This window comes from Myripristis murdjan, chromosome 5 (assembly GCF_902150065.1).
Source record: "Myripristis murdjan chromosome 5, fMyrMur1.1, whole genome shotgun sequence".
NCBI lineage: Eukaryota > Metazoa > Chordata > Actinopteri > Holocentriformes > Holocentridae > Myripristis > Myripristis murdjan.
In genome coordinates, this window is record NC_043984.1 from 16898404 (window position 1) to 16912227 (window position 13824).

Here is a 13824-nt window from a genome sequence, read left to right on the forward strand (position 1 = left end):
CATCCGGGGGAAAAAAGAGCCTCTCCCTCACTGAAAATTCAGTGCCATTATGCAATCTCTATTGCCTACTATTCATTCACATTCATGTAAGTATATACCGAGCTGTCAACAACATCACAGAGACTGTACATACACACACAAACACACACACTCACATGAACACACAAATCCAGCTCTTCTACAGTAAACGACAGCAAACATGTCTTTATGGCAGTGTCATTCAGCTGTTCCTCAGTAGCTCAGTATTGCGCAGAGATCTGAGCGGGAAAATGGCACAACGTTCAGCATGCAGATTTCTGACCCTATACTACAAGCTTTGCTGCCAGCACATAAAACTAGGTTAAGCATCTTCAAAGGCTAGGGAGGAAAAACGCACACTGGATTTGGAGACAATGGAGATGTATTTCACCTCAGCATTAGAAGCATCTGGCTAATGAACACTCTGGAAAATGGAACCTGCATTGATCTATAGCAACCAAAACATTTTAACAACACTGAATAATCCCATTTGTTTAACAGCACTTGACAACTTCAAACCATATGTTCAGATTTATCAATTAATTACTATGGAAAGTAAGATGATATCTTTCCACAGAAATTAAGCCACTTCAAAGATTCAGTGGCTTCTAAGAGGCATGTGTATTAGATATAAATCAAATGAAGTGGTATGGCTTTTTTTGCATTAAATGGTGAGGAAATGTAAATGTGTTTGAGCCCTGCTCCAAATGCTGCCGTGATGAGACTTTTAATCAAACCACTGAAGTAAGAATACATTAGTGCTGCTTTCAGCATTCCCACAGAGAGCTGTAAAGCAGTAAAGATAGCTAGGAGGAAGTTATGTATGACACAATTTGCCCAAAGTCCACCATTATCCTCCTGCAATCTCAACACATCTCCCTGATGATGTAGCATTGTTGACTTGAATGAATAGCAATGAATATCATTAAAGCAACAGGAACCTACAGCAAACACATTGTTAACTAAATAAACTGCTACAGAGGTGATTGCTTTAGCAGTCTTACTGACAAAAAGACATTTTTTGCTTATCATGAGGTATTGTGATTGTAATCTTTTAACTTCTAAGTGCATAACCATACTGGAATTTGATTCAATAATACATAGGAAAAAAAACATATCACCTGTAGGTGAATGAACTTACCTGACAGGCTTGATAAAGCAGTTGGTGCTCAAACTTCTTTATGCCAAGGATATTCTGAAACATCTCGTAGAGCTGGTCCTTGCTGAGAATGAGCTCAGAGGCTGCGCTAGCAGTCATGCGTTGCTGCGCCTTGCGTGGATCCTCATCACCGCGGTAGATAGTGTCAAACTTGGCCATCCAGGAGCTGAGCACCGTCTCTTTGCTCAAACCGTCAATCTCAGGAAGGCTGCGCACACGCTTCTCAATGTGCCTCTTGAACACTTCCCTGCAATCGTTGGCTGAAAAGCCTCCACTTTGCACCATTTTAGCCACACGGTCACTCTTTAGGAACACCTGTATTGTGAGAAACCAATGTCATTATTTGTTTGGGTGTAACAGGTGAGAGCCAGAACTGCATTTTACTGTGATGCCATGCAGCGTTCCTCTGCAGTGATATTCAAGATTAGCACTACAAACAGGCAACAGGCATCATTCAAAATTATGAGGAATGATGTGGTGGTAAATGCATTTATTAAGAGCTTGAGACTTCTGAGAAGATTCACCCTGTGCATTATGCAGGCATGAAGAAGTTTTCTGTCTCATTCACTATCAAACAGGGAATATGTCTTAGGACCTTGCCTGAGGGCAGCCTCTTGCCCAAGGTCTAAACTGAGGCAGTTAGTAAAACCTAATTCATGTTATTTGTTGTTAGTATCCAGTAGAGGTCTGACAAGTCTGCCCTGGTCTCCATTTAAAGCTGCGCTGAAAGAGGAGCTTTACAAAGTTGTGATAATCCATGTGGCCATTTTCCTAGGAACCTCTGCACATTTTGCACAATCACAGAATCACAATTTATGATCGCATCCAAACTTTTCACTGGTAAATGTTAATTACAAAATGAGTAACCAATCTCTGTACTTTGAAATTGCACTGTACAGTTTGGAAAAAACAAAACAAAAAACAAACAAACAAACAAACAAAAAAGACTGTTTTTAAGCCTTTGTGCGTTTGTTAGGATTAGAGCCATTGCCTTTGGCATCACTAGATGAAGCAATTAACTGTTGATTTTGAATTGAAGGACTGGAGAGTGACAGAACTATAAAGCTGGACTCTTTCTGTTCTTCACAATGATGGTGAGCCTAATGGAGACAGAAGCAGACAATGCTTGTCATAGCACTGGACAAAGTTTCCATCACAGCTGACTGCTCTGTCACTCTGACAGCTACATTGTGTCCTTAACATCCTCAAAGAGCAGCAACCAATGTCCTACAGTGGTATTTACCCTTGTCATGTTGCGTCTGTTCCATCAGTGGTGAACAAGGCTTTGCAGGCTGAGATAAATAGCTAAGATACTCAAGTCAGTCACTGTTTTCTTGCCTAAAGAAGTGTTTGTAGCTCAGAAAGCCAACCACCATGCAGGAGCACTTCTGAGACACAAACTAACCTGTGATCACCCTTGATAATAGAGCTGCAGTGTTTCAACTAAGCTGCCACTTTATTTAGAATTTAAAAATTGGCTTACTTTTTTACTGATTGGCCAGGGTTTTTTTTTTATTTTCAAGGCATGGAAAAATTAAAGTTGATGTATGTCTTGGAAATCTCATCACACTTTTAATTTTAATCCAGTTTCCTTTAAAGTGTAAGATCATCACGAAAGTAAACAAAAGGGGTAAAAACTGTACATAGCTGTCACACTCATCCTCATATCACTGTCAGTAAAAATGAACTGAAGGCTCCAGTCCTGTCTTTGTCATCATGTTTTTGGGCTGTCCAGCTGTCTGTCCATACGTCTCACTCTCATGACCACAATATTTTGGGGACACCTTGAGGGAATTTCTTCAAATTTGGCAATAACATCCTCTTGGACTTGGTTTTGCTGATGCTGAGCTTCAGGTGATGATTGTTAAACCATGTAATGAAGCTCTCTATCAGTTCTCTGCACTCTTCTGTAAAAATAATTTCTAAATGTAGACAGCATGTTTCTCACTCAAAATTATTCCCTGGAACCATACATGTTGATATGGTGATAACTTCCAAATTGCAAAAAATACATATAAAGCTTTTATTACATTCCTGTAAAGTCTTCATTTCAAATATTACATCAGTCTGGACAGACATGGATGTAAACTGCAACTTGCCAAGTCCACAGGCACAAAACTGCAAGGCATTAATTCTAGCTTATTTGTAACATACATTTTTTTCTTCATTTTTCTCATGTGGATTCAGCATTTAAAAACATCCCCATAATTGCCATGCCTATTGTGCCAGATGCATAGCAATGATGTTTTTTTTTTTTTTTTTTTTTTTTTCCAATTGCAAATTGAATAGTAATGTTAGAAAGATGGCTGTGTCAACCACTCTGACTCATAATCTGTAGTGAATAGCCTCAGCCACCATTTTACCACTCACTAGTCTGAATGCAAGCTTTCAGAGAAACATAGTGGCTTTTTCACCCATCTTAAGAGAAGCTGCAAGAGAAGCTGTAATTACAAGAAGTGACTCAGTAGCTTGGACATATTTCCGTATATCCCTGCTATAGAGCGATACAAATCACTCATAACATGTCAAAAGGCCTTTTTATGATTTTCCTCTTTTCTAATTAAGTTACTTTAAAAATGACATCGGATCAGGCTCGGTTTCAAATGTATTGCAGAGGCTGTCAAAAGAATAAAGCATTATTTGATTAAAAGACTATAGCTATAAGAGACGGTGACTATCCAGCAACATATCTCTATAATCAACAAAATTGCAGACATGTAGTGGACATGTGTGCACAGGGATAACTCAAGATATTCAGTGACTAATACTGTGATTATAAGGGAAGGAATATAATATGGAATTACCTCATAGTAGCTCTGCACAGCGTTGATGAAAGCCTCATCAGCCACAATTTGTGTGTCTCCATTGAGAAAGGCCTGGAAGCGATCCTTGGTCTGCTGAAGCTGCTGCTTGGTTATCTGTGGAAGCAAGGGCAAACAGAGGACGCCTCAGTGGTGCAGCCCCAGCACGTTGTTTGGCAGTGCAAACAATAAATTAGCTGGGAAAACAATAATAAAAAAATAAACACTTTCATATAGCAAATAGGCCTCAGACACCAGACGTAATGTTGACTAAAAGGCCTTGCCCAAATATGGAATTCCAGCTACATCTCATTTTCTCCATGGGGTTTCTCATAATCATCCCTGTTAGTGATTTAAGGTGGTGTTTAAAACTTGGATGTTTTTTTTTGTGTGTGTGTGTGTGTGTGTGTGTGTGTGTTTCTCTCCTAAATGAGACTGGATCCAAATCTTCTGCCACTTTCCAACCGAAATAATTATTTTGCTAACAAAAAGCAAAGTCTGTCTCCGACTTTGCCAGATACATTTAAGACTGCAATCAGTCTAGCTTTCTGCTGAGCCTTAAAAATAATAATATATATATATATATAATAAAATAACAATTGCTCAGCTAGCTACTATATTGATTTCTTTGGCTGATCAAGGATTACAACAAGAGGAGAATCACTCAAACTCCAAACTGTGCAATGGGGTCATCACAGGTGACTAACCACTCAGCCTTTAGTGACTTTTTTTCTTTTCTTTTTTTTTTTTTTACTTATACCTATTTGTAACCCATATGACAAAATATGGTTCATGAACATTGTGTCAACTATGAGTGTAATTTCATGCCCCACCAGAGAGTGGCGCCACACTCTGTATCTCGCTCTGGTCTGTAGCTTTCCAGTCTGCTCTGTGCGCTCCCTCTGCTGTTTTTTCTGGTGACTCTTTGCCGTGAATGCACGAACCGAAAGAGCTGAAGAGATCCCGGTATGCAAATATGACAGATAAAGTCATAATTCTATAATAAATCCGCTCATACCAACTACTAATATGTTGTTGTTTATCAGGAGCTGAATGTGGTTGTAATTGAGACCGTGGGGAACCTGTTTAGTGGGTCCTCCAGTGTGAGCTCCGGTAAAAATGGGATGCCAAATGCACTGTCATGTTAGCTTGTTTTGAATACACTGATAAATGTTTAGATAGTCTTTGTAAAAAAAAACAAAAAAAAAAAAAAAAACAATTGGAGTTAAGGCGCTATGCCCAATGTTTTAATACTACCGTGGTACAGATCGTATCATTATAATTTGCCAATAGTGATAAGAAAATGATAGCTATAGCGTCAAGCTAACGGCTAACGTTTAGTGTTAAGCTAATGGCTAACGTTTAGTGCTAAGCTAACAGCTAATGTTTCAATGCTATTTTAATGTGGATGTCAACGCAGTAATGTTAGTGAAGGGATGACAACATGGTATAGCGTAAAGGTGCCTTACACTCAATTCTGTTGACTTAGAAATCAAAAGAGGATGTTAATATTGATGTTGTTGGTTATGTTGCTTATGTTTATGATACAGATGCAATATCATTTAATTCATTTTGATTGCTGAAATGTATGTGCTAATAAGATAATACTGATAATATAGTTCACTTAAATCGTTAAAAATGGGGATTGTATTGAGAGATAAATGGTTAAAACCAGAATGTTAGATTTTGAATGCTATTTTAAAATATAAATAGTAATTTGGAAAGTTAATTGAGCACCTTTTATCCTAAGGCTTTAGAGAGATACATGATTTCATTTGGTTGTTTAAAGTGGAGATTGTGAAGAGAATATGTGATAGAAAATTCTTTTGCTCTAAAATACCCTTGTTGTGATGATGCATATCAATTCATTTCACAGTGATTGAAGCACTGTATATCTTGAGTAATAGGTCATACATTAAGAGATATTTTGAACGATGGAAGTAAGTTAGGTCTAGAGATAAACAGAGAGGGAAGAGAGTAACTTATGCATTCTGCACTGTGCGTGTAGATTGTTTTTTTGTTTTGTTTTGTTTTTTTTTGGTCAGGATTAGATCAGCGGAGATCTGAACCCGAGGGTTCAGTGGCCAGCCTACCCAGAGACGATCACCTGAGGAGGGACCAGAAGCGCAGTGTGGACAGCCGTGGGATCCACCCTCAGAGGACATTAGGACCATCGACCCATTCCATTAATTCCAGATAAGACTAACACATTAAAGCTACCCGGGTAGTGTTAGGAAGCTAATGAACACTGAACACACATTCATTCAAGGAAGCACACACACAACAAGGGGAACTCTCACCTCCTATCCCTTATAGGAGAAGTGCAACTGAAAGGAAGTGAACGTGAACATTATTTCTTATAAAAATAATTCACATAGGACAGACATTTTTTGTTGTTTTATTTTATTTTTGGGCCCAAGGTAATGTGCGTTTGTGCACTTTAGGAAGCCGGCTTAGGTAGGAAGGGTTTGTATATCATTTTATTTCCTACAATACATATTTTTGTATTGGTTCTGTGTGACTGTTGCTTCATTGTGTGGTCTCTTTCTCTGTTGATTTCATATTTTGGCTCCATACCTACAATCCTCTGATACTAGCCCTGGTCCATCATTAGTCCCTTTTAGTTATTATAATTATCTGTAACTGTACTTACTCTCCAATAGTGAGAGTTACATATTGTTTTCAGATGCTAAAAAACATGGATTTTTTTTTTGTTTTGTTTTTTCATGTATAACCAAAGACCAAATGTACATTATATTGAAGCAATTAGGAAAACCCAATTAATTTCTCCTAAAGACAATCCATTTTTGATGCAGAAGTCTCAAAAATGCTATCAACATTGTTTTTAAGCCTATGGTGAATAAGGAGGCAAAATATTGTCCGTCCCTGAACAGCGACTCCCGGTATTCTAAAATGTGTCCATTTATGAATAATGATAATAATAATATTCATAATATACTTTATTCTTGTAGCACCTCTCAAAAACGGAGTTACAAAGTGCTTTACACAGTCCAAAAAAGGTTTGAGGGAGTTTCAGAGCTTTACATGAGAAATAATAACCAAATTAGTTAATTTAGGAGTAAAATATACAAAAACACAAATAAAAGGAAAAATTCAAGAGTAATTAAAAAAGATAATTTGCTCAGCATCTGGTATGCAAGATGATGCTGTAGAAATAAATTTGGTCTACATAAAAACATAAAAGAGGTTTTCTTTTCATTTTCTTAGAGGGATTTGAAATATTTTATACGTGATCCTCTATAAACACTCAACAACCTATCTTTTATTAAAGCATTAATTCAAATTTTTATGCTGTACAAGTGTATTGTATTCTCCTCAGTGTCTTTTTCAGCGCTGTCAAGGTGTTTTCGGGTTCTCTGTGTCCCGACAAATGTCTGAATCAAAAGTCCTTGGGCTGATATTCCTATTGTTGCTGTAGAGAAAACAGCCTTTATTCTACAGCTCAGCATTATTAAGGCTGTTGTGTGTACTAACGTAGGATAAGGACCTGCTATTAAAGTACGTGTCTGTGCGCGCTCAACCGAGCTTTTCAAGTGACAGACTTTGGTGTAGGAGTGAGATGGAAAAGTACCACATATCATGTGCCTGTGAGGCAATCTCAACACCATCTGTGTGTCCATCTTACCGCTCCCCCCTCTAACTGTTGGATAATCATCTAAAATAGATTTCTTTATGAAAACTGGGGTAACAGCACAAACATTCGATCCAATATGAAAGCTTTGCAAAGGTACATGTGTGCGCAAACATATATGCACACATATACATGCATGTACACAAAGATTAACAATGATCTGATCTCCCAGTTAGTGTCCATGGAAAGAAACTCCCATGCATCTTTTCACTTAAGGAGCCATTCTAATTCCAGCCCATATTGTATGTTACAAGCCTCTCCGTCTCAGTATGACACCCCACCTAATGTCCAAACATGCAAGATCTTTTTGCATTGCATAAATGAGGGTTAGTCAAACCAGCACAGGAAAAAAAAAAAAAAAATCAGAGATCAGTACTTCTGCTTCAGGTTAAAGATTTGTGTGTCTCTATTGCAACAGCTAGATGCAAGCTTAAGCAGGATGTGTTGACTCTCCGTGTTAGGTTTTAATAGACCCCAGTGTTCAAGGAACATCTTGAGGCAAAAATGTTAATATTAACGCGGTATGCAAATTAGTATGGTCTGTGGAGACACTTGGAGGCTAAACTAGACTTACCTATATCCTTGGCTGCCTGTCCCACTCTGAAAGTGAGGGTTTCTGCCTACTGACAATGAACAACATCACACACTTGGCTGTTGTCATGATGAATCTGCAGTGCAAGTTAACATGCAAGGTGCACTATAATGCACAGCCTCACTCCTGATCTATGAGACGCCTACTTCATCCATTTTATGCCAAAGAATAAGGTTTCTTCATTAGATCCTGAAATCACATTTTCTATTTAGCAGAGTTATCTACTCTCAGGGTTTTAATTAAAAGGAATGAGTGGCCAAACAACCCAGAGGCACTGAGTGGAAACATTTACCAGAGGAAATCAGACTGGCATAGCTTCTCTGAAATCTAGGAATGCCAAGTGACAAGAGCTACGACAAATGGACAAACAGGGAATGAGAAATCAAAACATAAAACAGCAGTATTGTTAATGTGTAATACACTGAGGTGGATATACAGCCTGATAATGTGTGGGTTGTCGGGCCCTGGGGCTTTTAACTGGGGAGGAAAAACAGACTTGAATCAGAATCTTTTCAGACAAATGTGGTAGACGTGCTATAAGTCCAGACGTGAGGTTGCAGATATTGCCTCCTCGAATAAAGATATATAACCATTTCATTACCTGGACTGCACTGAGGTAAATATGTTTCAGCTGAACAAAGAATACAGCTGTCATGTCTGATTGGTTTGTTTACAGCTGGGAGAGGGAATCATGTGGCACTTCTAAACGCACAAAAAAATGTCTTAACAAGTGAGCTGTAATTCAGTTCTGTTTGAACAAAATTAATACAACAGCTTGACATCTGTTGAATGGCCAAGATTTAACCAAATCCTCTGCTTTAAGCTGCTAGCTGCAGCTATCTTAACCTTGTCTTTCCCTTCCTATGATTACCCAGAGGAGACTCCTGAAGATATTAAAATATATAGAAGATGGGGTAGTGGCAGTCATCCAAATGCTGGCAAAACATTTTTTTTTTTTACTTCAAGCCTTTACCATGAAAGGTCAAACCTAATAATACTTTTGCTTATGCTGACAGTTTATCTTGGCCGATCTTACTTTATGTGACACCACAGCAAGCTACGAACCGTGGGTATGCGTGTGTGTGCCTGCATGCGCATGTCAATTTATGTGTGTGTGTGCAGAGTTGACACTGACAGCCAATCTGAAGTATACACCGGTGCACCAGACAAAAAAAAAAAAAAAAAAAAAAAAAGGTACAGCTGGTCATGAAAGAACTGTTCAATTGCATAATAATTTATGACTTTCTATATTACATGTGCTTCATTTCATGTCCGCCCTGGCCATCCCTGATTGGACGACTCAGCTGATTGGTAAACACCAGAAAAGGCTTCCATTTTCATCAGTATTCCCAGATCCCCAGGACACGCTTTTCTGCCTTGCTCCTATTGATTCTCTCTGTAGCTCTTATCAAGATTGCAGTGTAACACAATGATTCATTGACACACAATAAAGTGGGTAGTGACATTAATCACCTCTCGCATGTCAGCAGCGGAGGTATGCCCATTGCCTGATGTACAGTAACTTAATTTTCATTAAAAATGCTTATGGCCATTAATTTATAGTTTGCCACACTGAAGTCTATGTGGATGATATTTACTGGAAAGAAAGAGCCACATAAGTGATGTGCAGGAGTCTATAAGGAGAATATTTATGAAATGTGCTCCTTGTCAAACAATTTGAAATTGTTCTTTATGCGACAATACATAGTGAATACAAAAGTGAAAGGAGGTGCAACATATTTCAACCTCATTGTATCAACACGTACATGCAGACCTTGGATCATTTAGCCACTAGAGCAGCTGCATGCACATTAGTCCTTCTTCACAGCCTTGAAAATGGCCTGCTGCCTTCAGTGGTTCTTCAAGGAACTAAAAACCTTATTTCTTTGTAACTACTCTAAAGAATTATGTTTGTATCTGCAACTGTTTTTTCTTTGAATGAAATGCGGGGGCAATTTGCATTAATCTGGTAGCAAACAATTTCTAACATCTGAGAGTTTCACAACATTTTTGGTCCTGCAGTGTGTCTGCCAGATATCGTACACTACATATTATGACAGAGAAGATTGATAGCATTATTACTGAATAAGAAGGAGAGTGAAATGTTCAGCATAATTATAGTCAAGACTGATAACATATGCATACTGAGCTGTGCATATTTAAGTAGGCATAAATGGACAGCGATATTCGAAGATTACGTGCCAGTTGCTGTATTACGGTTTATTCATGTGACCTCTAAAAGACCTCTGTTACTGCTCAGAAAATCTGTTTCAGCGTTTTATGTTGTTTTATCCCAGAGATTAAGGCCCCAAAATGCCTTCTTGAGATGTGACTGCATGGTCTCATTATGAAACTAATTGAAAATGAAACTACAACAATAGATGGAAAAATTACTTGTTTGGAAGAACATGCATATATTTAGAGTGTAAGATGTTTTCCACAACACTGTCTCTGCTGGTAATACCAATAATGTTATATATAGTGCTGTCAATCACTGCCTCTATTACATTATTTTACTGTTAAAGGTAGTTATGGGGCTGTGCAGTTGTTGTTGTTGTTGTTTTTGTGATGGGTACCTGGGACTAAGTATGGATGCTTGCTTTTGTTGTGTATCCATATGTTTTAAGAGAAAGAATACAATCCGTATTACTGTAGGTTACACAATACCTGTAATTCACAGTTATTATTTGAAGCGTCATTTTATCTCTCAGAAGTTTCATTACAGGAGATATGCAACATATCTCCAGTTGTCCTTCTCCTCTAAGCAGGGCTGTGATGACTGGAATAATTAGCTAACTGAATGCAGCAAAGCTATTGTACTCCCATGCAATAAAGCCTCACACAAACCTGCAATCCAGAAGTTACATAACCTTGAAAAGTTGAGCTAAATTAAGGTGTTTTCCAAAATTAAATGGCTGCAAGATGGAGCTTTGTTCATGTGACCGATTGAAAGGACTGACTATGATGACCATATTAAAAACAGTTTATATTTGTCTCGTTTATCTGGCACAGAAACATCAGCCACAGTGCATGTTAGTTTTCATAAAACTCATAAAAAAATAAGTCACAAAGATGATAGATGTTCTCACAGTTGCTGCTGAGCCATAAAAGTATTCTGTATTCTTTTTTTAATTTCATTGACCAAACTGGGGGATTTTGGGGAAGTCTGTGTTGTTGAGGTGATTTTAGTTGGCCCAATGACCTTTATCTGTATAAGTGGTGGAACAACAGAACATGATTTATCTTCAAAATAAAATACAGGATGTCATTAATGAAAAATCCATTTTCATGTTTTGTTTTTGTATTTTTGCAGTTAGATTTTAATTTTCAAATTTAATTAAATTTGTTTTAATGAAAACTTGACTCTCATTGTGTGGTTCAAATAACAAATTATTGTAGAAACACTGAATTTTTGACCTATAACCAAAAAATGACCAAACATTTGATTTGGTGAAATGTCAATGCTTGTTCTCCACCTCTTGCCTTGCATCATTTCCCCCTTTTCTTCTCTTATGCACAAACAGATTTGGAAAACTGTTTGGACGCTCTCAGTAGCTTTTCTGCATCAAGCAAGGACATTGCAGGAGGAGTTACATGACTGAAATAGATGTGCAACAGAGCAGACCAAACAACATAAACTAATCACTGACTAATGAAAAAAGTACATTTTAGTCAAAGGACCAAAACTAAGACTACAAACTCAAAAAAATACTGCTAAACCATGCAGTTTCAAATTGGGTACTAAATGCACTGGTTGAACCTCAAAATAAAGAAATAAATTAAAGAAAAGTGAAATTTTCTATTGAAACAAAATACAAATTTTCAGTTTTATAATATTGATATAAAGCAATGAATCAACTCTAAGTTAACAGCCGTCAAAACAAAAATAATTTCAGAAAATGACTAATGCATTTTTTTTCTCCAGCTTGATTCTCACAATGTGTACAATGGATTTGTCTCAGGCAGATGTCAGCCTGAAACTGTACTCCACAAATAAAAACCAAAAACACACAGGAGACATGCACAGAGGGATGAAGGGATATTGTGCAAGCTAAATGCTCTTCTCAAGTGTCATTGTGTTGTTAGCTGTTGTTAATATTGCTCTTGGTTCTCAGTCAACATGATACCGGTGCCTCCTCTAGCCAGACAAAGCCCATTTCAGTTGTGTTGTAGACGACACGACCAACCAACATCTGAGTAAACAGCAAACCCAAGTATGAGAGCAAGTGCTGCATGACAGGTGCACAAAATATACCAATAACAGGCTTCGGCAAACACACCACAACGATACCATGTACTGGCTGTGGTCAGAAAGCTGCAATTATACAAAGAGAGATGCACAAACTATTATCCCTGGCCAGACCTGCTCAGATAGATTTGTTGTAAGACACACAAACACAGCCTTGTCTGAATAAATATTACTCCACCGGGTTAGTAAACAGCCAGGTGTACACTGTACAGACAGAACCTGATACACAGCAAACGGGGGGAAAATAGGGAGCACTGGCCCGGTACAGTCAGTCTCCACACTGCTGTTATATTCAGGAGCTGTTTTTTTTTTTTTTTTTTTTTTGAGAGGACAACAATGTGTTCATAACCACCCGGGCCCCTCCTTGCGACAGTTTGCTGTTATCTCACCACCAACTCGCAGGCAGCACCCACAGAGCTTGTCTCAGCTGGATCCTCACAAAGCTCATTCAGTCACTAAGGAGAAAATATGCCCCTACTCAACAAGTCCATAAGGAAGGATTAGACTTCCACACTTAGCCTCCTGTTATAAAATGTGCAAGGACACGATTTTCAATTCAGCTGCTATTCAATCAGTGATCATAATTCATCTGCATGTTGCAATTATCAGCCTGATACGATGGGCAGCACTGTTTATTTGGTTTCCACAGGTGAATAGATTGAACACCACAAGAAAAAGAAAAAAAATGTGATGTTGCCAATTTTCTTGAAAAAAGTGAAAGACATTAATGCTGACAAGAACTGCCATAATGTAATTTGGTTGTTATTTGACTGATACAGGGGCTTGGGTTCAGCTCCATGGCTCGTGTGTTCAGCTGAAAGATGAAAAGTTTATGTTTCTTTGATACTGAGAACACACCTGAATCAGTTTATAAGACTTTTTTTTTTTTTTTTTTTTTTTTTGCCATTTTTACATTTATCCTCCCCTGTCCATCTTTTTGTGTGTGATAGCACTTATTTTTGGCTCTAAAAAAAAAGAGTATCCACTTCAGTAATATAATCCTTCAATCTAGAGTACACAAAGCTGACTGGGCATTGGCACCTATGTCTTAGGCTGCTGCATTACTCTCATCAAGAGGCAGAGACATAAATCCTGCCCTTTCCTGCCCCCCTCCAGTCACAAATCACCATTTTGTCTTTCCTTTTTTCTCAGTCAATCCACTATCTGTCTCTCTCTACTTTTAATGCCAATTATCTATTGCAAATATAATTTTCTTTTGGTGCCAATCTGTGTTGTGTTTAATGTGCAACAAAGCTTGAGCTGAGTCAATAAGACATGGCTCAAGCTGTGGTGAAAATAGATGACACAGATTACATTAGGCAGACTTTTTTGGGGGGAAAAAAAGTCATTATT

At 38.0% G+C, this 13824-nt stretch overlaps 1 protein-coding gene across 8 annotated transcripts in view; it reads right to left on the bottom strand.

The window, feature by feature from the left end:
* cadpsb (Ca2+-dependent activator protein for secretion b) overlaps nucleotides 1-13824 on the bottom strand; it is a 73762-nt gene that overhangs the window by 51298 nt on the left and 8640 nt on the right. For all 8 annotated transcript variants that reach the window (XM_030051400.1, XM_030051407.1, XM_030051405.1 and 5 more), the window contains exons 2-3: nucleotides 3982-4095; nucleotides 1160-1492 (exon numbers count right to left, since the gene is read on the bottom strand). In XM_030051400.1, the coding sequence (XP_029907260.1) occupies nucleotides 1160-1492; nucleotides 3982-4095 (447 nt within the window). The remainder of the gene's footprint in view (nucleotides 1-1159; nucleotides 1493-3981; nucleotides 4096-13824) is intronic.